At 40.4% G+C, this 25,963-nt stretch overlaps 3 protein-coding genes across 3 annotated transcripts in view; 1 reads left to right on the top strand and 2 right to left on the bottom strand.

The window, feature by feature from the left end:
• Positions 1-14,652, bottom strand: part of zhx3a (zinc fingers and homeoboxes 3a) — a 30,329-nt gene extending 15,677 nt beyond the window's left edge. Inside the window, exon 1 of the mRNA XM_072451960.1 lies at positions 14,512-14,652. The gene's annotated coding sequence lies outside the window, so the exon portion shown is untranslated. The remainder of the gene's footprint in view (positions 1-14,511) is intronic.
• mafbb (v-maf avian musculoaponeurotic fibrosarcoma oncogene homolog Bb) overlaps positions 1-25,963 on the bottom strand; it is a 185,404-nt gene that overhangs the window by 123,903 nt on the left and 35,538 nt on the right. The gene's annotated exons all lie outside the window — the stretch shown is intronic.
• fam83d (family with sequence similarity 83 member D) lies at positions 3,894-9,499 on the top strand. The gene is made up of 4 exons (XM_072451958.1): positions 3,894-4,589; positions 6,192-6,359; positions 6,501-6,625; positions 7,611-9,499. The coding sequence occupies exons 1-4, from the start codon at positions 4,110-4,112 to the stop codon at positions 8,386-8,388; spliced, it is 1,551 nt and encodes a 516-aa protein (XP_072308059.1). The 5' UTR covers positions 3,894-4,109; the 3' UTR covers positions 8,389-9,499.

Below are 25,963 nucleotides of genomic sequence, written 5' to 3'. Positions count from 1 at the left end.
TCCATTGTTACAGTGGCTCGTCTACGTCTAATAAATAAATATGTTGTGCGTCGGGGGGACGTGCGTGGAGTGAGCCCTCCTACTTTGTCCTCCCGGAGTTCACGCGTCGCTCTATGTGTTGCTGCGGGGTCAAGACAAACAAAGAGCGTCTATCAGGAAGAGGAGTCACTCAGCAGCGAAACCAAGGAGCCAATTCAGTTCCGGTCTGCGCAAAGTGACAATAGCGGCACCGCACACGCAAAACGCGTCTACTACTGCGTTTAAGTTTGATTTATCACTGTATTTTATTTGATTTTTTTCCTTCTTTTTTTTTTTGTTTGAGTCATTTTGGGTGTGTAATTATTTCCTCCAAAGCCCGTGTGGCCTGGCAGGTTATAGTTTTTAGATTTGGCTCCAATCATTACGACCCCGCGTGTATTTACACCTTGTATCCATTGTTCGGTGAAACTTTTAGAATTGAAACAAAGAGGATTCTGATGTTTAAAAGAAAATAACAAAGCAATTGCTGGTGGGAAAACGTCATATTTTGGGGCTTTTGCACATTTGCACTTGGACCAGTATGACCTTAAGCCTCCAGAGCACGACATTTGCTCTGAAATAATGGAATGACAATGAAATTATAAAAAAAAAAAAAGAGAACAAATACAGTGCTTTCATGCTGCTGGTTTTGCTATGTAGCAAAGTGGTTTGGGCTTGTTATTTTCTTTTCATCTAGTAGTATTCTGTGCCAAAACAGTCAATACACTTCAAAACCAGAAGGACACATATTTTGAACAAAGTGTTAGAATTAAAGTCCTGTAATCCTATTAAACAAACCACCCGGGGACACTTTTGGGATGCATTTGACCTTGTTACAGTCCCTTCTGTACTACCTTGACTATGCCCGATCTTGTCAGAGCTCAGAACTTAAGCTTGGTCGGGCCTTGTTAGTATTGGTTGTCACAGTGATGTGTAGTGCTAACAGTCGCTGTGTCCTTTGGCAAGACACTTCACTCACTTCCACTGTCCAGATACGCTGATGTATGTATGTGTTTGTGAAAATGAATGCGGTACAAACAATGGAAATGAGCTCATGGCTATGACTTTCCCAACCAAAATACGATAATTAAGACATTTATGACAATTGAAACATAATGGATGGAAAAATGACTCTTATCATTTTGAATTTAACACAAGTACTGAAAGACTATACAAAGACACATGTTTAACTATCGGTCTCACAAGTGTTGGATCTAAGATGGATCTATTTCTGTAATTGTATCCATATAAGAGTAAATGTTTAATGCACACACCAGATATACAAGAACCCCGTTTATCTATAATTAATTGTCTATAAAAGTTCTACATTCTGTCATTGTTGCCACTGGCTTTGCTTCCTTGTTACCAGATGGTGTTGGCACAATATACGTTTGACCTTAAGGACATAATATAGTCATAAAGTCATTGTATCTGTTGTGCAATCCCCAAATGTATGACTTTACCATCTAAAAACAAGGCCAATTCTAACACGATGAAGCAAATGGTTTTATATTATTTAGAATATGGAGTGAGCCAGACAAGCAAAAAACACACGCTGGAACTAAAGGAAGGGGATCCTATACAATCACAATACATAGAACCTATTTATGTATCGCAATTTCAATATATTGCAACACACAATATAATGTGATTCAATATTATTAAGTTTTGCAATACTTTCCGCATAATAAATGGAAAAAAAAACTAATAGAACGCACCAGTGAGGTTTCCAAATTTTAGAAACTAAGTGTGAATCAGTCTGGCATTTGTAAAAGTGCAAATTCACATTGATGGTTGGAGTCGTGATTTGTACCTTTTTTAATCAACAGCAAAGCGCAAAGCTGATATTAGCATTACTGATGGCACACGTAGTCTCAAACATGTATGTACTCGGGCAGATCGAGTAGTTCCCGGTAGTTGTACTGCAGAAATCCTGTCCATGTAAAAGCAGTGAAGCAGCTTTATTATAAACAAGACGTCATTAAAGGAGACTGCAAAATCGACTTTTAGGAGCTTCTAATGTATTATTATAATTGTTCCTCCTTGTCATTAAACCACTCAAAGTTATATTTAGGGTGATTAACACATACAAGACGCATTGCCTCAGGAGAATAGAGAAGTCTTGTCTCCTATGTCACGCCCATTTCTTACTGCGTTCAGCTATTTTATTTTTTTAAACACTGTCACACGCAGGACTTGGCAGTGTTGCAAAGCCATTTTGATACAAATGGATAAGAAATTCGTCTGATTGCTATTGTGAACTGCAGCTGTCCAAATGCGATGTAACTAGCACAAGTCAGAACGGCAGATTTCAAACTGACTTTTAAAAAAGACTTGTAATTTTAGACCAACATTTTGATTTCAGCGGTCCAAAATACAACATAATGATCCACGGGGGTCGTAGATTTGAACTATATAGATCACAAAAGCACAATAGGCTTATTATTACACATTGTTGTTTTGGAGATATGCAAAATTAAAATATCGAGTATATATTCTATAGTTGTGTTTTGTGCTAGACTTGAACCATATCCAAGAAATTTACAGGCACATTTCAGCACGTTCTTGATATATTGCTGAAATATTGCAAAAAACAAACACAAATCAAGATAATCTGAGAACCACATGGTTTGTTCCTGTCAAAAAAAGGTTTTGAGCAAAAAAAGCGTGACATTTTTTTTGGAAACAGCGCAGACTTTTTGTAGATTCAACGAACAAAGAACTAAATTCTGTAAATTATAGATTTTGTTCTGAATGTTATGCCTTTAAGAGACTCGTGGTTGGATAGTCCCAAACTGGATGATTTTCTTTATGGCTTTATGGTTTCTTCTTGCATTTAACAGAAAGTAGGAGAGACTGGCAAAACAGACAAGAGTGAGTGGATATAAACAATAGGCTACAGAAAAATACCTCAAAATACTCTGGTTGAAAATAAAGCTTTAGTTCTGACACAGAACTGATCAATCAATTTATGATAGGCCTACATTGATATGACAAAATGTAGACTACTATTTTGAGTGTGAAGTATCAGGGACACGAGGCCTTAACATGGATATATTCTACCAAGCAACAAAGAGCAATGTAATTATGAGATTTTTAAGAGTTTGTACAGGCAATTGCAATGCTGGGTTCATAGCCAACAAACATTATTACTATAGGCTATAGGTTATTTTGAGTCACTGGATTATAAAGAAGGATGGGCAAAGTTAGGGCAGTGCCATCAGTGTAAGATACATTATGTTTGATTTAAGTTATCTGCATGCTTAAACTTATTATATTCAAATATAAACTTTTTTTTTTTCATATTTGGATCCTGGATCTTAAGTGTAAATTGTGATTTAAAATGGACTCACTTAGAGCATTGTTATGAGACCAAAGTGCGAGGGTGACAGGCCCAGTAGAGCCATGGGCCACATCATGTGCAGTAAAGCACAAAGTGAGCGCACGGAGAGTGAGAGCGCACAGAGTGAGCGCACGGAGAGTGAGAGCGCACAGAGTGAGCGCACAGCGAGTGAGAGCGCACAGAGTGAGCGCACGGAGAGTAAAAGCGCGCAGAGAGAGAGAGCAGAGAGTGAGCGCGCAGAGTGAGCGCACAGCGAGTGAGAACGCACAGAGAGAGAGCAGAGAGTGAGAGCGCACAGAGTGAGCGCGCGTCTCTGCGCACGCACAGAGTGAGCGCGCGTCTCTGCGCACGCACAGAGTGAGCGCGCGCACAGAGTGAGCACAGAGTGAGAGCGCACACAAAGTGAGCGCGCGCAGAGAGTGAGCGCACAGAGAGTGAGAGCGCAGAGTGAGCCCTCTGCGCCTCGCCTGCTCTGTGCACTGTAACCGGATCAGGACGTGGGTGGGGGCAGAGCGGGGGCAGAGCGGTGGGACGTACTCACCACTTGTTTGCTTCCGAATGAGCCAATGAAACAGCCTTTACATTAGACTGACACCTCCACTCGTCGAGCCGCAGGACGCGATTTACGTTCACCAGAAACACTACAGCCAATACCAGCTCAGGACACGGAGGACGGGAGGGACGGGGCCAAATACGAATTATCCGTGTGGAGGTCAAACGTTACCTGCGTGGGACACTTCAGCGCAACATGGCCATGTCACAGTGTCTGGACGACTCTCCTCTCGTGTTCACGGGGTCCAAAGACAAGTCTGAAGACTTCCAGGACGTCTACAATGAGAAGCACCGGCTGGCGTTAGAGGAGCTGCTGTCCGGGGGTCTGGACCGCTTCTTGGATTTCCTCAGAAAGGAGCGAATCCCAAACTTTCTGTCGGACCAAGAAATCGAGCGCGTGCGGCGTGCGTGCGTGTCCCCTCGATGCGCGTCGGTGACCGGGGACGACCTGCACCTGGAGGCGTCCGTGAACAGCTCCGTGGACTGCTCCTCGGTCACGTATTTCCCCGAAGTATCCGACGTGGAGCCGCCGCTGCTGGAGCTCGGCTGGCCGGGCTTCACGGCGGGATCATACCGGGGAGTGACGAGGGCCGTGGCGCACTTCCAGCCCAGCTACGGAGAGAGCATCTACAGCTGCAAAGAAGCGGCCCGGCGCATGATCCGGAGTGCCAGAGAGGTACAACCACTGGCTGTTAAAGAGGTTTAATGCAAGTGAAGTGAGCAAAATGCACACACGTTGGAACTTGTTTTGGCCTTAAGGTGCAACATAAAACAATGAATAATAGTAAAAGCGTCTGGCCAGGAGCCTCTCAGGCCTAAACCCTATGCCAGTGTGTGTTATTTAGTAAACCAGTGTAAAGGCAAACCCTTTTGGCATTGCAGTCCACTTCCGTGTCTGTTTATGAGGTACAATGTCACCAGAACAGAATACATGACTCTACAGTCGTGTAATGGGCAACTGATAGAACATTCTTGTGTTGACAAGGATGAGACAAGTATAGATAAGTATGCCTAAATATTTATATTTGTGAGATTAATATTGATTTAGACAAACCTTACTGATCCTCTAGGGAGATTACTTGTACACACTAGCTTTATTCTCCCATTGGAGAAGTCACAAAGTAATTATTCAAATGCATTCAAAACAAAAACAGAATGAGCACCAAGGTTAAGTATTTAACCAAGTCAAATCCAAGGTTAACGATTTGTAATGCTGACCAGCTATGAAAATGAATACTGGATGATAACGATTCAATAAGAAAAGGTAATCTGTGGTGTTATTAAAACATATAATTTATTTTAGCAGGGAAATGACCATATTTCCTCTAATGGACCGCTGCCATGTTATTAGTTATGTGTGTGTGCGCGCGCTCACCAGAGGGAAAATTAATATCTCAGTCTTCCATGTACCTTCCAAAAATACATGGCACATGTCTCCAGTGGAATATGTTTGATCATTGCCATTTTTAGAAGTTCACATTTTTTGAAATCTTGATTTAAAGAAATCCGTGGTTAAAAGGACTGGAAGAAAAGCATGAATATTCATGGGCTGTAGTTGATGTGGAGCTGTCAGTTGAGCTTTTTCTTTTGTACTTCAGCATTCCAGTATTGAGCGGCAGCAGGGGCAGCACCTCGGGCCTGCAGAGGGCCTGTGGACCAGATGTGCTCTGACTTGCTTTACTATTTTCCACAAATGCTGCTTCTTTTCTTAGACTATTTTATGTTATGACACTTTGAATTTAGAAAACAGTTTGAGTTCTTTATGAAAGCATTTCTACTGAGCCAAAAGTGATGTTCTTTTGAACAGCCTGAGTACACAACTTTCATATTATATTGTACAAAACACCACCATTTTGGTCAGCCACAATGAAGAGTGCGTCTTTTTTGTCAATTAATAGTATTCTCGGGTATGCAGTCATTATTGTAGGTAAATGTAATTTCCATTATCTCCATTACTCCCTGCAGAAATAAAATGTCTGGAAATGACTAAATAGTTGGAAAAGGGGAGTTTAACCCCACTCTGCACCTACTTGTCTTCTGTACAAGAGTCATTTGTTTGCTGACCAAGCGTCACTGCCTATCGCCATGGTAACAGACTGCAGTCAATCGAAAGCTCATCAGCACACACATTTTGAAGAGTGTGTCTGACAGCACCTCTGTTTGAATTGGGTCTTGCATTTGATTGTAATAAAAGCACTTTAGGTGCCACATCTGGGAGTGTGCTGCAGCTGCTATGTCTGGAATTCTATTGTAGTGTCTCTGTAATTTTCCACTGCAGGTGATCGCAATAGTTACAGACGCTCTTACGGACCTGGACATCTTTAAGGACCTCAAAGAAGCTTGCTGTAACCGCAAAGTCCCGGTGTACCTCCTTCTTGACCAACCCAGCGCCCCTGCCTTCCTGAAGATGTGTCGAAATGTGGGCGTTAGCCTGGAGGATCTTCGGGTATGTGTTCATTAAAGCAGGGCGTGGCTCTGTGTGCACCAACATTCAAATGGCATCAAATTAAAATGTGTTCTTTAGTGTTGGGGGGGCGTTAACTGTAACTCACTATTATTTCTTGCTGTGCATTTTTAATCCCTCCAGCAAATGAGAGTGAGAACCATCACTGGCACCACTTATTACACGAGATCAGGAGCACGGATTACAGGCCGAGTTCATGAGAGATTCATGTTGATTGATGGAAACCGAGTGGCTACAGGTTCATACAGGTATAACATATCCATTTATCCTCTCCTAGGAATGTCTGACATTTACACACGCCAGACTAAAATATCAGTTTTATTTTAACATTGCCCATAACGTGTGACAGTGGGTGGTTTTGCTTTTTTATGGCTTAAAACGCTCACTTATATTTCTAAGCCTTCACACAACCACAATGTACTTTGCCAAAATAAGTAAAATATGAATTTGCTGTTATGAGGATGATAAGAAACTCATGGTACAGTTTATGTTTGTGCTCTGTGTCAAAATATTAAAATGGACCTGATAAAGCATTGATCTATTCTTTAACTTTGATTTATATTCGGTCTGACTAGTATGTAGGAGTTTTAATTACATATATTAGTTTTTTTAATTTCCTAAAGTATATTTTCACAAGGAATGATCAGATGTGATTCCTTATTAAAATAATATCCTGAATTTGGACACAGTAGTTTTCCATTAACAGTTGTCGATACTTTTGCCATTAAAACTTCTACAATTTGACAATATAGAATCTATTGTACCATAGATGAACCACAGAAAGTCTGGTTTAAACAAAGCAGACCGCACCTTCTATTTTTAATAACCCACTGAAAACATGGGATGGAAAATAATGAGTTTGGTATTATGGCTCTGCCCGGCCACTGTCTGGACAGCTCTGTTTTTCCAAAGCACACAATTCTAATTTATAATTCCACCAAGAGACCGAGCATGGACATCAAATTAAAAACGACATTCCGGGATTTTCTTTCATTTTCATCCAAGCTCCGAATTCCAGGAGTTACCAAATATTAGCACAGATAAAATCAGCCAAAAGTTCAAATTCTACCTTTTTAATAATTTTATAAATATAATGAATTCACACATTCAATCCATATAAGAGTAAATGTAACTCTATACCAGTTATGTAAAATATTGTATATATAAAGAATTATAATTATTATTTTGGCTTATATACACATAAATTCACACAACGCCTTGTTATTTGTTCAGATTCAACTGGACTGACGGCAAACTCAACAGCAGCAACCTGGTCGAGCTTTCTGGTCAGATATCGGAGAAATATGACGAGGAGTTTCGAATCCTCTACGCCCAGTCCTCACCGCTGCATGCCCACAGGCCCCCAAGTGTACGAAACAGTGGCATCTTCGATCATCACGTCTTAAAACCAATTCTGCCCTCATCACCTTTCCCGCCAAAGGACAGGCTTGCTGAGCATTTGTGTGTGACCAGCACTCCAACACGCACGCCGGTCCAGTCCGCTCAACCACTTGGCGAGGAGAGCCGGAAGCCAAGTCTGTATTCAGAAGTTTCCACTTTAAACGAGAACGCGGAGAATGAAGAGATTCTGGCCGGCAGCACCAACATCGTGAGTCATGACATTGGGCCGTGCCACGCTTCTACCCAAACCAGCCTCTTGTATGCAGAGCGCGCACCGCACCAAGAGCCCCCAGATGACCCTCCGCCACAAAACGGCAGCAACCAAATCAAAAGTCCGACCAAGCAGCTCCTCGACCACGAATCCAAAGACAGAGATTTAAAAGCGTGCTTCTGCAAACTGGCCAAAGAGCGCCAGTGTCACTACACGGCCATTCGCACCAAGCTGGAGCATATCGTGGGTGCGATGTCCCAGAGGCGGGAGCTTTTGGATGTCACCAACCTGAGCCGAGAGCCAGGCCCCCGCTGTGAGCCAAGGATCCAGCCCGACGTGAGAATACTGACGGAGAATGCATGTATGGGCACGTGGCCAAGAGCAAGATGCGTTCACTAGGCGGTCACAGAGTTGAAAAGGAAGGTAGCAACACTGCAGGTTAGTATATAAATATAGAACGGCAACGAATACTACTGCGCACTACTCAAGACTGCTGCCTACAAAAATGCTGTGCAAAAGAAAGCAAAGAGAAATAACGAATAATGTACATATTTCTTACATTACCAATGACACAACGATGCAGCAGGAGCAGATTTAGAAGAGTTACTGTATTTGTTATACCATTTGAGGTCCATAGATGCCAGTTTGTTTGGCTAAGTTTAAATTGATGGTCTTTCAAAACACTTTTATGGTCAATTTTTTGTTTTGTTTTTGACTCGTAGGCTTTATAGTGTGAAAAGGAGGTAAAGAGCAAAGTGGTGAAAGAAAAACTATTTCAGTTGCGTAAAAGTACAGATACACGATCAAAAAAGTAGAAATATTGAAGTACCTGTTGTGAAATGTACTTTTAGGGTAAAAAAAAAAAAAGATCAAGTATTTCACACACATTTTTAGGGTGGAATTTTAGTCGCCTGAATAAAGAACTGAATGATTATTGATCAACAGAAGCCGCTGAACCCATTTTGCTCAAAGGCAGGACTTGAACTCCAAACCTTCAGGCAGGATGTCCATATGAACGAAACAAAAAACACTCCAACCGTTAGGAAAAGTACCTCTCCGCTCGGTCAAATGTAGTGGAGTAGAAAAGACCGATACCTGCTCTAAACAATAGTGAAATAAAACGTATCCACTGTAAATTAAGTAATGTACGAATACTAAGTGTAAGTGAAATATTTTTACTTTTGTATTTACGTTCCACCACTGGCAACACTTGAACAAATTTCCAACATAAGCTTTAGGCCTTGATTATGTCCAATAGTGCCTTTTGTATTTTGTCGTTTGTATGTAAAAGAAACAGTTTTCTGGGGAACCAAACTTGTAATAACACTACGATTTTGAATGTTTTTGGGGGTCACACAATGAACTACTGTATTATTTTGAAGAACAGTTATTAAAATTGCAGGTTTTCATTTAACGCTGATTTTATGCTGTAAATGTCTTTGGGCATTCTTCCAAAGAGCAGCTGCTCTCACTGTGCCTTGCGAATAAAAAAAAAAGTAGCATTTCCTTTTGATGAGTGTGATTTCTTTCTTTTCTCTCTCAATGCCACAGTTAACGCACCCTTTTGTGTTCGCCTCCACCACAATTGTACTTTTAACATGCAATCAATTTCCAGCTAAGAACGCCTTGGAAAATATTTGGTCAGAACTTCCACAAAACACAAGGAGGCCAAACGCGCCAAAGTCACTTCACAACGAGAGAGAGCACCTGTGCCTGCCGCACCGCGCTGCCTTCATGCAATTAGTTAGAGAGACACAGCATCTGCGATACTGGCTCCTCGGCGGATCGGGCGGCCAATCACAGTGGCTGTCCAGGATGGATTTGGAAAAGGAGTGGTGTTCTATATCGCAAGTGAAGATTAGTGTGAATGCTAAATGAAATGCCTATTTACACAGACAGATGGGCTTTTACAACTGTGCCTTTTAAAAAATATATTTAACACATCAGGTCTTGTCAAGATAATTCCTTTTAAAAATATTTCCAGATGGCCAGCAAACAATTCGTAAGAAGCACTGACTCACTCGCCTCATATCACAATGCCACAACAGAGTGTTTAATGTTAAGTGTACTTTTCATTTCACTTCTATTCGAGTAATGTTTAGTTTTAAGTGACCGTATTCTTACTTGAGCAAAAGTTTTGTGAGTAAGACTATTGTGAACAACATTGTGATTCCTACATTTGCACTTCTTACTCGTTATAAATATACGACTTTTTTATGGGCATTTTGTGTCTTGTTTGAAAATACCAGAATCTGTGCATTATTTCATGTTCTGTCTGCCTGATTTCATTTTCTTTTAAATCATAAATCAGTCTTTGAATACATTTAGTAGAAGTAGACGTTTCTTTAAAAAAAAAAAAAATGAAATTTAAATAACAAAGCAACAAAAGACCAGAGAAAAAATGATAATGGCACAATTCGATACAACAGAAATCAAATAATGGCCCACATACATGTCCCATTTAGTCCAACATTTATCAAATTGGCCCATTTTCTTAATCAAGTAAAAATTTTGCTTTCTTCAGTAATTGTTTTCTAATTGTAAATTTTGAAAAATTTTCTTTGAGGTTATCTGGTTTGGTGTTTTTAGAAATGAGTTTGATCCCAAGTAAGCACATACAGGCAGTTCAGCAGCAGCCTCCCCTTTGTGACACTAATGAGAATAAATTTACACCTCTCCACGTCTGGCACGAGTGTCTTGCACTTAAGCACAAAGGTCCTGCTGAGACTGATCACAACACTTCAGGCGTCTGCTTCAATGCACCAGGCAGCACGTCATAAATTACTCCTCTGACTTGCGGGACTAATGTTTAACTTTACAAGGACAAGGTGTAACTTCCCATGATGTGCACGGCAGTAACACGCCACATAAAGTGTCTCGAGGAAACACAAATGCAAGAAGAGAAGTGTAGAGTGGTGGGTAGAAATGCTAATTTTGTCATTACACCTAATATTTTAATAAATAACTTTTTTATTAGCTGCATGAGAAACTTTGCAATCCTGCTGTTTTTAATGGGCTGTGTAGTTATTTTAGGTATTCCAATTTAGATTTAAAAGCACAAAAACCTGCTGGAACATGTTTTACAGAGTGTTCTACCTTTCATGCAGTGCTCTCTGCTTAAACTGTAAAGCAAAACTATTAATAATACATGGTTCTGCAGCTTAAAAGAACCAGCGACAGACAAACAACTGCTGCAATATAAGGACATTTTAAATATACAGCAAGGCGGCGCATCACTGTATGTTCTACCCATTTGTTATCAGACATTGACCTTTGCTCATTTACAATTATTGACTTAAAGGTGCACAATGTAACTTTCTGCTTTGTCGCCATGGGGATGTTACTGCTTTGCCTGGTATCTTACACACATTAGCTTCCATTTCCAGGTAGCAGCCATGTACCAAATTTAAATGTTACTTATTGTGAGGAAAAACATCACGATTAAATGATTATTCACGATTATTACTGAAACTGTGTGTGAAATCTCTTCTAACATAGTATTATCACTCAAGTTTGTGGCCAGTGTTATGAAATTGAATGACAAAATAAAGCCAAATAAAAAAAATACTTTATATTGAAGTGTAATTTTTTATTATTATAGATTGAATTAAAACCACTTAGTTTTGCTTCTAAAATAGTCACAATTATACATGTTTAGTTCTTACGAATACATTGTGCTCTAAATAATCACATTTAGCAATAAACCGAACAATCACGACATCCCTATTTACAAGTATTTTTATTGCTAATAAAGATATACATTCTTACATTCATTATTACACCCTTGTTTCTAAACTGTGCCTAATCTGTGTTGCAACACTGGAATTTCCCTATTGTAGACAAATAAAGGTTATCTTATTGTATCTTATTTTACAGATCTGACCTGTAACTTGGCCTTGTGGCATTGCCTGCTTGTCTTCACGGTGATGGGTAACGGGGCAACATTTGAACATTGAGGGTGAACGACTGTTTTGTTGATTGTGTGAAAATATGTGGCAAAGTAAATGGCGTCTGCGGAGTAATGGGAGAGGACTGGCATTAATGAAAAGGAACAAGAGAGAATATTTGTCTCTCAAGAGTCGCACGACATAAACCTTTACATTTAACGAAGCCTTCAGTCAAGTACAATATTGATTGCACAGTGTAGCTGCACAGGGACGAAAAAATACCCAATTACAATAAAAAATAATTGTGGAAAAGTGGAATTACTTTTTTTTTTTAAACTACTCGAGGGTGCGATCTGAGACTGTAATTATTTTTTCAATATCAATTTACTCAGTCTAATCAGTTGCGAGCTCTTTGTATCAAGGGTCAGAAACAAGAACAATTCCTATTCTGATTAATAATGTGTGTGTGTTTTTTTATTTTAATTATACAACAAGAGTGTGGTTAATAATTTGGTTGTGCCCCTGAAATGAGTAAACCATTAATCATGAATAGTATCAGTAGCTTTGGGGAGACCCAACTGAGAGGAACGGAAACTGAAGTGGTATATAAAATTAAGAAGTGAATGTTTTCCCCTTTGACAGAGGCACATTATTATCCTGCATCCCAGCCTGTTACCAGGCAGAAAGGTAAGATCAGCAGGCTTTTTGGGAGACTGTATTTCTAACCAGGCAAACAGATCAAAAGCTTGTGCATTGATTATGTAAAATGATGCAGCTGAAGGGATGTGATCACAGTAAATACAGTGGGGGATAATATGGAAGAGAATAGTATTTGATTTTAATTGGCTGCCGTGAAGCAACCACTGGCTGTATTCAGGGAAACGGCGGGGGATCCACAACACAACAGTGAGCAGCTATTTAACAACCTCGCCTGCTAAACACATTCTGCTTAATTCCACTTCATATGACAAATGAGACTGTCGACGTTACCATTGCCAGAACATATTTTAACTTGACACAGTTGACTGAAATGCACAGGAATGCACTTTGGTACTGTGTTAAATAGCACATGTCAGACACCAGAGGGAGCTCTAACATAAGCAATGGGACAATCACACACCAAACACCACACACAGTGATACTACCACAATTATAGACATTACATAGGAAAATATAATGTTATACTGCTATCATACCTCTGTAATAAACAATGTGACTCAAATCAAAAGAAAACTCTACGGATACAGTCCACAGAAGCATGCAGGTGTAGCCTGGAGAAATGAAAATGTTGAACGTTTCTATGGGTTAAAAAAAAGTTAGTTAGTGTCCCCAATATTTAAACTAATACATGTAATTTCATAGCTCAGATAGCTTATACAAGGCTGTTTCCTAATATTCTCAATCAACATAAAATGTTAGTAAGTAATTTTGCTAAGAGAGCAATAGGCCTAATAATAACTAGCTTTACTGTAGTGTGGGAAGCAAAATGCTTCCACAAGATGGTAGTGTAGTCCATCATTCAGAGTTATACAAAGTGGAAAAATAATGTAACCTTAAAAGGTTCTTTACCAGCTTTCATGTCAAGTATCAACATATTTTAAGTTAAATTAAGTTGATTGTTTTATTTTGTTTAAGCAAAAGCTTATACAGACTTAGACTGATATACAATCTACTTACATTTGAAGACAATAAATTGAAACATAATTTCAATTTACTAAATCACAAAAAAATAAGAATAAAAATTCTCCTCTTCCGAAGACTCTGCAAGAGAATTGTAGTGGCAGAACCTGTACTGCTGCATGCTGGGTAAAAAAATCCTTGTGGATGTCAGCATGTCTGACAGAAGGTGTAACATTATATCCCACCAAATATTGCATTAAACCCTAATCCAGTCAGTCAGCACACTCTTGGGCATAATCGTAAATCAGGGATCTCCAGATGTAAGTTAACCTTTAAATTACACAAGTGCAAGGCAAACGCTGCTTATTTGGGAGCTGCCAGTGAGCGCAGCAGGCACTAACAGGATTTCTAGGGTGAGTGCTCCTGCTTTATACCCTATGTGAATTCCTAAATTGAATATTTATATTGCATACTAAATTGGCTGTGTATTTTGAACATTTTTGCTTAATTAAAAGTGTGTGAAGTGTTAGCACCACAGTCCCTCCCACTGGGTCCCTGGGGACGCAATAGATAAGGACTGTGCAGACAAACAACACTCGTCATACCATTTATTATTGAATTCTTTTCAATCACCTCATTCATTTTTGTGCCCAATGACTAGACATTTGTATCTCGAAATGAACCATCAACGCTTTATTGTAAGTGGAAGGCTTGCTTCTTTGGCTTCGGCTCTTAAAGTAAATAGCTGCAGTTTTGGCTCCTGACAGAGACAGACTGTCCAAACGCTCTTTCCTGGTGGTGAACATAAACCTTTTAATTACAGCCAACATGCCTGATAGGTTTGAGGCTTGATTACTTGGCCTTCATTAGTCAAATTGTGAGCTATAGTGACTCCCAGAGGTGCAATTTGGCAACTCTAAATGCTGCTGTGTTTAGCAATTACATTTAGCCTACTCCAGCCCAAACAGGTGTGAGTTCCCCTGCCTGGACCGACAGCCCCTGCATGAGCACTAACCGGATTTATGATGCGCTTCGGCACAGCAGGCCCAGTGCTCGGTCTTCTCACTCTCTTCTCCACAGCAGCACATTTTAAAGACCGCTGGGTGCAAAGGCAAAACACGCATTCGGGATTGTTCATCACAGGCGTGTAGAGAATCTGAAATTATAGAAAGACTGGCGTTAAATAAGCATGTGAACACAGCAGTGTGGAAATCAACAAAATACACTTAGTATTGTGCCTCATGTAAATATGGTTGTGTTTGATATGGGCTCGAGTCGACTGAAGCAAGGAGAATTGAGATAGACTTTGGTGTGAGGCAGTTGATTATGACTTGATGTGTGTATCGAAAGGATTATTTTTATTTTGGGGTCAACATTAAGTTTAAACTGGATCCCATTTGAAGCAACAACCATAATTTATCCAGGCATTGCTAACAAATTATTAACATCCATAACAAAATGCAATCGTTTAGTTTGCAATGATCTATTTGGAGTTTTTTATCAAAGTGGTTGGTCAGCCAGTGGTTTGTCAGCAGTAAAAGTATATCAAAATTGATAATCAAATATGATTTAATTGTATTTATTTATGTTTAAATAAACATGTAATCAAAACAAAAATTTAGATTGATCTATAAACAAGGAAACACTTGTGGTTAATATTTTATGCCATATCGCCCATGTGTAAGTCTTTTATTTATGTTTTTAACCTTTATTTAACCAGGAAAGTTCCGTTGACTTTTTCAATCTCTTTTACAAGGGAGTGCTGGCCAAGAGAGAGCACAGATCATTCATCAACACAGTTTAGAGTAAGTAACTTCAATATTCAGGAGCTACAAATACATTCAGTGCAAAACTTTGCTAATATCTACATGGCGTCCTTGTAGAATCTATTTGGCAAATACAGCCATACACTTGGTTAAAGTAAAAATGGTGTTAGTACCTATGGATCTGTGTACTGTACCTAAACATGCTTCAGTGTGAGACATATCCTTTCAATTTGTAACAAAAAAGCATTCTTCATTCAAATGTGGGGAAATGTAGTGCCCAAAGATTGTCTGAAGTACAGTTACTACAGTTTTTACTACAACTACTACTGTCTCACGCCGGGTGTAGAGAACATGATTACATTTCTGGCTTGAGAGCCATTTTGTTTTCATTGCATAAATAATTCACTAATGTAGGTATTATATTTTACCATAAAAGAAAAGTGCTAGTTTAACAAAAACACCGTTAGAATTGTCAAGATACAATCCCAGGACTTACACGTTGTGGCTTTAATTTGCAGAGGATGTCCCTGGCTAAAAGACAACAGTGATAAAATGTGCTTATGGGGCACTGACTGTTCTGGATGCGTGCTGTCAGAGTGATGCGTGTTTGCAGTGCCACCTTCGCCCTGTTTGTCTCCATCACGGTGCACAGTGGATGTCACAGCAGCGGGCAGAGAGCGTTCTGCCTCGGGCCACCACACACTGATAATGAACGCTGGGCCCGTTGAAAAATCAAGTGTGTGGTCAGGACCTGTGAGTCAGACAGTGACATGTGCGGACGTTCAGTTTGCTCAACATTTACTGAGTTCCTGCAGCACTGTTGCTGATGCCAGCTCTAATGCAGGTGGGAGATAGGGACGTAAGGCTTTAATGCTAAGCTACATGTCAGAACTTGCGTTTACGCTGTATGGCCTTGGCTCTATATTTAGACAAGTACAGCTGCCCCATTGCACCCAACCTTAACGTAAGACGTTCAGTGGAGATTTATGGCAGCGGGCCATGAGAAGCAGCTGTAGTGTCTTGCCACTTGGTCAGTCCAAGAAGTGCAGCCCGAGGTCTTGAAGGTATTATATTTATTTTGTTTACAGCAGCTGACACAGTCACTCCTGATAACAGACACACTTATCAGTGTGTGGGACTGCTGAACATCTCCACCACAAGTCTGGAGTGTCCGGAGCTGAAGCTCTGAGTCAACCACCTGAAACAAACAAGTCTAACCGCACTGTCCTGGTACACGTCACTGTAATGTTTCTGTGCACAATAACAGCAACCATCAAACTGCCTGGAAACTAACCACTCAATCTCATAACACACAAAAGTAGTGTTTTATTATTATTGACTATCACATCAGATTCATTATAGTCAGATTGCACTCGTGAACACACAGTTCAGATTATAGCATATGTAAATGATGTGTTCAAATTATGTTGAATATTGTTTTTTTTTTACACAACCAATTGTAACAAATGAGTTAATTATGATGAGTGCAGCTACCTGTTTTTTATTGTTTTAGTATATACACTTAAATACTTATCCTTTAGCATTTTTACTGATAATAGATGATGTATTTCCTACACTTCTGGTTAAACGCTAACTGCCTGCTATTGCCACGTACTTATGTACCGTAATCTAAATAACCGTAATCTAGTTTAAATTGAGCTCATCACAGTCAGTTTGTGGCCTATATGATTCAGAAGAACGTGTTATCAGGGTCCAACCTGTATTGGCCCTCTCCACCATCTACTCACACACAATGATGTTACATTAACTCTGGTGTCTATTTCAGCAGCTCGTGCTCTATCCATTTATTGATGCATGTCTTCCATTGATCCAAACATTGATTTGCCATGCAATCCATTACCCATCTGTCTGTTTCAGCGTGCTTTTAAATGATTCGTCAGATTGAGCTATTAAAAAGAGCAGTGGTGAAGTCCAAAGGTTAGTGATACGTCTAGAAACACACTGGTCTCCCTTAAGGGCTTCTGCGTGTAGATCAAAGACCTGGTGTTGAACAAAATACAATTGTATTGAACAATTGTAAACCATGATCTACCTCTGTCTTTCAATAGACTACAACACTGTTCATATTGTAAAGTTAGATGAAGACATGTCTATGAGTGGAACAATCAGCTTTTCCTATCACATGCTTGCATATTGTTGTCACAGGTGTTTATAAAGCTTTGGACATTGCACAGGTCTAATTATCTTTACTCTTTATCCTGTTAGCTACTTGAATAAACAATAATGACAATCACATTCAAAACAGTTTTGAACTAATTTAAAACTGTGGTACGTGAACTGCTTCTGGTGGTTCTTAAAAACAAAAACATTAATTTATATAAAAAAAAAAAAAATAGGTTTGAGGCCCTTTGGTTTCCCTGACAAAGACCGCGTTGACGTTTATTAAAACATTTAAATAGACACAGTGCCTCAAATAAAATACATGATTTGCCCTCACGGATCCTCGATGAGCACCTGCTTGCTTCTTTCAGACATGGTTTGCCTGTGATCCGAGTGAGCCCTGGCAGCCTCTCATTCTTTAAACTTTTATTCATTTTAGTTAGACCTCAACAGAAACTACATTAGTAATGGTTTAGTCCTGGTTTAGATAAGGCTTAAGGGTTCTTTTGTGCATATTCTGTGCATACAATCTAATAAAATATTTGGTACTTGGTGTGAAAAGGTTTCGAACATTGGTCTACATCAAATATTAGCTTTTATTTGTTATTCATCCATTCAATTCAAAAGAAAAACTCAATTTAGTGCTTTTGCTAAAAAAACATATGTGGATATTTGGCTCTTGGTTTTGACTCATGGTAAAGAAAAAAATATTTGTATACAAGCAAACATATGTTTTATCTGTGTAGACAATATATTTTGATATTTGCATGCGTTATCATAAAAACAATATTCAGATGATATTCAAACAGAGCATTCGGAACGGCACAAAACAACCACAAAAGGGCAGAAATATTGCTTTGTTTTTGAAATTTCACTGGATGTTTCTGTCTCTTTTTGAGGACATATTTAATAGTTTAAATTGTAGCTGATACTAAATATTCTAATTTTGCACATTTACAAAACAACACTTGCGATATTATCTACTTTTCTATACATCTCCCACGTCTATCCGGTACTCTTGGCATCTAAGTCAAAGCTTCCTAGTTTAGAATAATTTATTTAGCATTTTACTTTGAAACAGTCTCTGTCCTTCACAGAGAGCCACATGAACTCGCTCTATCATCAACCTAAGAGGAGGTAGTTTGTTTTTTGCACAAACTTCACTCAATTGATTTCATAGAATTAAAAGCAAAAGGCTCTAAGTAGTCATATTTTAAATTTCACTGACTCGCACTTTCATCTCCATATAGAAACACACTTTGAACAAAAAAACAACAACAAAGAGACCCAACAAACACGTGGAAAACCAAGACACACACGGATTGGAGATTGAGATGCGAGATGGATTCATATATATTCATGAATTCGCTGGGAAAAGTCAAACGGAAGCAGTATGATAATCTGGCAGTAATTGCATTTTTCCCTCTCCCTGGCTGTTTTTGGCAGAGCTCGGAGCCACACAGTGAGAGCCTCGCGACAGCCCGTGTGCCGTGCGTGTGAAGGGAAGGAGTGTCACTGCGGTGGGCGAACAGTGGATACACCCTGACCCTGCACTTAACGCTACAGTCAATCTACGCCGGGGTCAAGTGCTGGTTATGCCAAATGCGGGCGATTCATGGGTAACGGGAAGGTTATCATTAGTTTAGAGCGGCTCAATTATATGTTTAATTAAGCTGGACAGACATCAGATAATTGAACTATTGACTAGATGCTTTGGGGCTCGTTTGTCTTCATGTGGAGCTACAGTCGCCACCGTAGCGTTTTGCAACTAACACTTCTATAATTACGTTTGTATAATGTGTATAATCATCTTTTGTCCAATAAAATAAACAAAGTCATTAGGTTAAAAAGTGGATGCTAAAGTATTGTTGCGAGATTTGTGTCGATCTATGAATAATCATGATATTGTGTTCCGATAGCCATGATTAGTAGGCATAGCAGCGAGGGCCTTGTATCTCAGCCTTTGAATTACCTCCAGGAAAACAATATGTGCCTTCCCTGTAGCTTCTTGTCCAGTTAAAAGTGGTAAATACCAAGATATTACAATAGTAGGGGCTTACTGGATAAACAGAAGAAGTTTTTTTTAAATTCTGGTAATAATATGTAGTCTTAAAACTCTAAGTCACTACCATCTTCAGTGCTCCACTTAATAATACACTCCACTTGTGCGTACGTATTTTTCATTTTTTTGGACATATTTTTCTCGTGTGCTACAAATAAAGTGGGATTGTTTTACGTTTTATTATGAGTCATCTCAGAGCAGCGTGGAACAGTAGCAGATCTGAAATGGTGCAGGATCGCATGGATCAGATATGAGTTGATTATTATCCCAGGTCTAGTCTTGTTTCACTATAAGTACAATAAATGTTATTGCTCATTTTATTTCATATTGGAATTTGACTAAAATCACGCAAAAAAAAAAAAAAAGGAAGAAAAGAAAAGAAAACAGCAGAATTTACTCCCAACCAGGAAGCTTCTTCAGGATTTGTGTTGGTGATTAAGTAAGCCCAGCTGCTTTTGTTTAATTCATTTTACAAATAATAGTGTTAGTGCCTGGATGTCTGAAATGGTCAGAAATTATCACTTACTCTGACCAGCGGTATAAAATTGTGAAGATTTAAAGCTATCTAGAAATATTTTGAATGTAGCCTATGCAGTGCTGCAAAAGTGAGAACATATTACCAGTGCCGCATATTGTAAAAGTACCGGCCTGAGTGTACTGTGCCTATATAGACAATACATGTGAGTGAATGAAAAAGCCAGCCTGCACTATCCACATGAATGTACACATCGTGCTTCTTAAAAGAGCTTCAGTGTGTGGACACGAGTGGACACAAGCCGTTCACTGGCCTGGCACAGCATCATCGTGTGCCACGATCAGCATAAAAAGGATATCAGCATAAAAAGGACTACACACAAGCTTTAGACACAGCAACATTAGTCCTCAAAACATATGTGTTCTAAATGTGTTTTAAATGTGACTTTAATGAAATTATGCTGCATATACAAAATCAACTTTGACGAGCTTTTAACCTTGTTACAACAGCGTTTCCTCATTATTTGTTTCCTCAAAGGTGTATTTTGATTTATTCCTGCATGTTTGAGTGATCCTGCATTAACTGTAACTGAGGCTCGAGTGCTCAGAAAAGTCTTGTTTTCACCTACCCCATATCTCTGCTCACAATGAGGGATTGGTTGCTATTAGTTGAAAAATAAAGATTCACAGTGTCTAAAATGTCATGTAGCCACTTTTCTAAAAATAAAAAGATGTATTTGACAATCTGCTGCTCCTTATGGTGAAATGTCACTATGAGGAGGCGGGGCTTATCAGTTCTGCAGTTTTGAACAGGAAGTCAATGCACCTCTTTCTATTATTAAATCGTATTAGGTCAATATTTCGCTTTTCAACTAATACAATGTAAAATGATGATCTAATGTATGTTATAGTTCAATACTGGAAATTGTCTGGAAGAAAGTTTAATATGTCTCTTTTAAGAATGTTCTACTTTCTTATTTATATTTAATTGCATACAAAGTCGCTTAACATATTTATTTTGCAGAATAGTGAAGACAAGTCGTATCTGGTCCTGAAAATGATCTTCCTCGCTCTCTCTCCCATACTGTAACTGTACCCCTGGAAATTATGCAAACCGACCACATTCAAAGAAGCATATTTGAAACGCCCAAGATTTTTTTTTTATTCCAATTCATGGCAGTTTACTGGATACATGTCAGCAGCAGCGGTGGGGAAAGTGCTGACAGTGCGGCCCGTCCTGTCCAGCCGCTCACTGCCTCTGTGTGAACTTGGATTTGGCTCAAGGGTATAGCCGCTCTGCTAATATGATGTAGCCGCGAGAAGGAAACAAATTGGCCTGACGTCTCATACACTGCCTTGTCTTGATTGCGTGATGGCTTCTGCCGCTAATGTGTTTGGATGGGCAGACCTGCGCACATATACGGCAGCGAGGGGGACGTGCATGGTGGATGTATCAGAGAGGAGGTGGTGGAGGTGGGGGGTGAGAGATGAAGGGGCTTGGGGGAAGGGCCCCGGTCTGCAAGATCAGCACAAGTGGAATTGCATTGATTCAGTTAACTGCAGAGTTGGAGCGTGATGTGGAATTCTGTTTATTGAGGGTGGAGTTAACACTACAGGGTTTTTGCATGCATACAGATTCCTGCTCGATCTTATGTGATTTGTAGTCATCACGTAGGTTACTATGTAGAAAATAAAGAGTAAATGAAAACGTACCTGTGTGTATGTATGAAACACAGCAGCAATTCTAGAATCACTCCAGAAGAGAAAGTAAAGTGTATTTTTCAAATTAAAATCTTGGTGTGACTATAATATTGCAAAATAAGATTGTGTAATGTCACATAGATTAGATTTCAATGTATAATATTCAGATATTAATAGGAGATCAGAACTAGCTAGCTTTTCAGTTTTCTTTTTGTCAAACTACCACTAGCAATATCTTCCTCATTCAATATTTTGTGACTATAAAGTAGCCTCCATTAAACAATCAAGTTCAAAAATCCTTTGTTAGTCATGACAAAGCGTAGTACATGTCCCAGATAATAAATTGCATTTTTGTGAGTCTGGACACAAATGGGTTTCACTGCTTTTTAATATAGTCTTGGTGTACTGCCAATGAGCCAAAATAGTTAGGGAAAAGACAATATAAAAACAAAGGTCAAAGTCGCCCTGTCGCGTTCAGCTGAAAACCAGTGTGTATAAATTAACACATTTGATAATTAGGCCCGAGCGCCACAAGCTGGCGAGAGGCCTATTAATCTCGTAAGGCCGTGCGAAGCACGGCTGCGAAAGTGCGCACGTAGTGCGCACGAAATCGAGCGCGAATCGCTCGCCCACTTCCAAACACTCACTAACGCACTCCTTCACTCATGCACGCCCCGTGCATACTAATTAGTAGTAGGAAAATGGAACATTACCGTTGTAAACGGGCGAAGCCCGTGCAAAAGTGCGCACTAAACGAGCACTTTACATTGAGAGAAGCGGTCGTCATCCCCATATAAAGCACTCATTTGCGCTAAGTACCTCACGAATATGTTCCCCATCTCTTGCATGTTCCGTGCATATAAGCATGTAATGCAAAAATTGAACATTATTACTGTATAGAGGGCCAAAAACACAAAGTGGGCGGAGCCCACTCAAAATTAACGAAAGTACCCGTCAGTGACCAAGGACCCACACCATGAGGTAGGAAAGCGCGAGCGCTTTCCGAAAATGTATAGTTTATGATATTTGAAAAATGGGAAACATTGTTTTCGCATCGGAATATTATTAGGCCCGAGCCCCAGCAGGGCGGAGGGCCTATTGCTCCCGCAACGCTGCCTATCGGCAGCGTTGCAACTGTCTGACCAAACATGCGCCCGCATGTTTGGTGCCCCGTCGCCCCTGGCAAGTACAGTGAACTAGCCCATGCCGAAGGCATGGATCATGCATACTTACTCCTGCTATGACAGAAATAGTCAACAATGAGTGAATGGGCGTAGCCCATTCACTCATTGTTGACAACAGCAGCGCGAAGCGCTGCATTCCTCCAAAAACTCTCCTGGCATCGTCCCGTATGCGAGAATCCATGCCGCAGGCATGGGCCATGCTTGTATCTGCTCAAATCAATGGAAGTCTATGGGGAGTGGGCGGGGCATCCCGACGGAATAGGGAGTGACGAGCGCGTAAGCGCTCGTAATGATAATTCCACCCCATGGCGGCATCGGGAAGGCTTAGAGCTTTCAAACGATGTATCATTTGTTGTTATAGTAAAAACGGCTATATTGTTTTTGCTAAAAATATTATTAGGCCCGAGCCCCAGCAGGGCGGAGGGCCTATTGCTCCCGCAACGCTGCCGAAGGCAGCGTTGCAACTGTCTGACCAAACATGCGGGCGCAGCCCGCATGTTTGGTGCCCCGTCGCCCCTGGCAAGTACAGTGAACTAGCCCATGCCGAAGGCATGGATCATGCATACTTACTCCTGCTATGACAGAAATAGTCAACAATTTGTGAATGGGCGTAGCCCATTCACAAATTGTTGACAACAGCAGCGCGAAGCGCTGCATTCCTCCAAAAACCCTCCTGGCATCGTCCCGTACGCGAGAATCCATGCCGCAGGCATGGGCCATGCTTGTTTCTGCTCAAATCAATGGAAGTCTATGGGGAGTGGGCGGGGCATCCCGACGAAATAGGGAGTGACGAGCGCGTAAGCGCTCGTAATGATGATTCCACCCCATGGCGGCATGGGGAAGGCTTAGAGCTTTCAAACGATGTATAATTTGTTGTTATAGAAAAAACGGCTATATTGTTTTTGCTAAAAATATTATTAGGCCCGAGCGCCACAAGCTGGCGAGAGGCCTATTAATCTCGTAAGGCCGTGCGAAGCACGGCTGCGAAAGTGCGCACGTAGTGCGCACGAAATCGAGCGCGAAGCGCTCGCCCACTTCCAAACACTCACTAACGCACTCCTCCACTCATGCACGCCCCGTGCATACTAATTAGTTGTAGGAAAATGGAACATTACCGTTGTAAACGGGCGAAGCCCGTGCAAAAGTTCGCACTAAACGAGCACTTTACATTGGGATGACGACCGCGAAGCGGTCGTCATCCCCATATAAAGCACTCATTTGCGCTAAGTAGCTCACGAATACGTTCCCCATCTCTTGCATGTTCCGTGCATATAAGCATGTAATGCAAAAATTGAACATTATTACTGTATAGAGGGCCAAAAACACAAAGTGGGCGGAGCCCACTCAAAATTATCGAAAGTACCCGTCAGTGACCAGGGACCCACACCATGAGGTAGGAAAGCGCGAGCGCTTTCCGAAAATGTATAGTTTATGATATTTGAAAAATGGGAAACATTGTTTTCGCATCGGAATATTATTCTTTCTTTCTTTCTTTCTTCTTCTTCTTCTTCTTCTCGGGACCAACCCCCCTATTTTTCACCCAGTGAACATTGACGAAAAGTCACAAAAATTTGCACACCTCTAAAAATCGTGCCTCTCTACATTCTGGCTATTTCCCTTTTCTAAAATAAAAAAAATTGGCGCGTCAGCGCCACCAAATGTACCAAAAATGCATTGAGAGATGGGAAATGACCCAAAAAAAATCTGATCGTAGAATCATGAAATTTGGCGCAGAGGTAGATGGTGACAAGAGAAGTAAAAAATATTGTTACGGCAACGCCGTCCCCCGAACCAAATGTCGGCCATATTGCTTCAAAAATGGCTAAACATGACTTCGGAGTCTTTCCAAACGTCGTACTTTTACGAACTCCTCCCAGGGCGTTGGCCCTAAAAAGCTGAAATTTGGTGAAAATGCTACTGAGGAGTGGGACATCAAAAGTTATCCAAATTACATTGATACCTCTCACGGTCTCTGTGCGGCGAAGCCGCAAACTGTAACTAAAATTTCAGAAATCTCCCATATTTAAAATTTCTGCCGTTTGCGCAGATAAAGTCCGAATTGCGTCAAATTAGAATCAGTTGTTAAACTCTTTGCCCTAAACCTACTTGAAGTGAAATAAATTCATTTGGCGCCACAGCGCCCCCTACAGATTTTATATGGAGGTTAAATGTTTAGTTTTGCGAAATTATATGAAATTTGACACACAACTCAATTTTAGCATCCCCATCAAAAAAGTCAATGAGACCCATGTCATAATTGTTATGGCGTTGCCGTAACGATGACCGAAACCTCCCATGTTATTCCAATGGGGCCAGAACATGTTTACACTTTAGACTTTCACAAACTCCTCCCAGGGCGTCAGCCCTATTAACCTGAAATTTGGTGAGACTCATCTTCAGGACCATCAAAAGTTATCCACATTTTCATTCAAGAATTCAAAATAAAATTGCTTTTTGATGGTAAAACAAAGGGGAGAACATGTGACAGCGTCACAGATTCAGCAGTAGGCGTGATAAAAGGACAATTGGGGCGCGTTAGCGCCCCCTCCTCTTGCGGCGTGGCGGCGGTGTGGCGGCGGCGTGGCGAGGGCCGATCATTGCCGCTTGCGGCTATATTTATTATTATTATTATTATTATTATTTTTCTTGTTCTTCTTCAGCGCTTTGATCTCTAATTTGACCCCCTGAACATGCTCAAAAACTCACCAAACTTTGCCCAAAATTCAGAATCGGCGAAAAATTTTATTTTTTCTGGGCCATTTTTTTTTTCATTAAAAAATGGCGCGACAGCGCCACCGACAAAAGTCAAAATACATTGCGCCTATGGGAGACGCCCCGAGGTCAACTTTGGCGTAAAGCTACGAAATTCGGGACACGCATTCCTCTCGTGAGGATAAACAAAAAAAATCATTGTGGCCACGCCCCCAAACTTACCCTATGGCCGCCATCTTCCTTTGAAAATGAAAACAAGCTGAGTTAGCCATTTTGTTTACGTCAAACTTTGACGAACTCCTCCTAGGGCGTTTTGCCCACCGACTTCAAAATCGGCGTACGTCCTCTGGACAAGTGGGGCATCTAAAGTTATTCAATTTTTTGAGATACCTTTTACGGTCTGTGTGCGGCGCAGCCGCAAAGTTGGACAACTTATTTTGGAATATT

Source organism: Eucyclogobius newberryi, unplaced genomic scaffold (genome assembly GCF_026437365.1).
Source record: "Eucyclogobius newberryi isolate DKJ021-1_F unplaced genomic scaffold, fEucNew1.0.hap1 SCAF_19, whole genome shotgun sequence".
NCBI lineage: Eukaryota > Metazoa > Chordata > Actinopteri > Gobiiformes > Gobiidae > Eucyclogobius > Eucyclogobius newberryi.
The sequence above is the reverse complement of the archived record's forward strand: the minus strand, read 5'-3'. Positions and strand labels throughout refer to the sequence as shown.

What these genes read in the sequence shown, in the direction of transcription:
- fam83d (XM_072451958.1), top strand. Translation starts at nt 4,110, where the DNA reads ATGGCCATGTCACAGTGTCTGGACGACTCTCCTCTCGTGTTCACGGGG. An exon ending in TTAGCCTGGAGGATCTTCGG is followed by an intron (nt 6,360 to 6,500) that starts GTATGTGTTCAT and finishes TAATCCCTCCAG; the next exon opens with CAAATGAGAGTGAGAACCAT. An exon ending in GTGGCTACAGGTTCATACAG is followed by an intron (nt 6,626 to 7,610) that starts GTATAACATATC and finishes TTATTTGTTCAG; the next exon opens with ATTCAACTGGACTGACGGCA.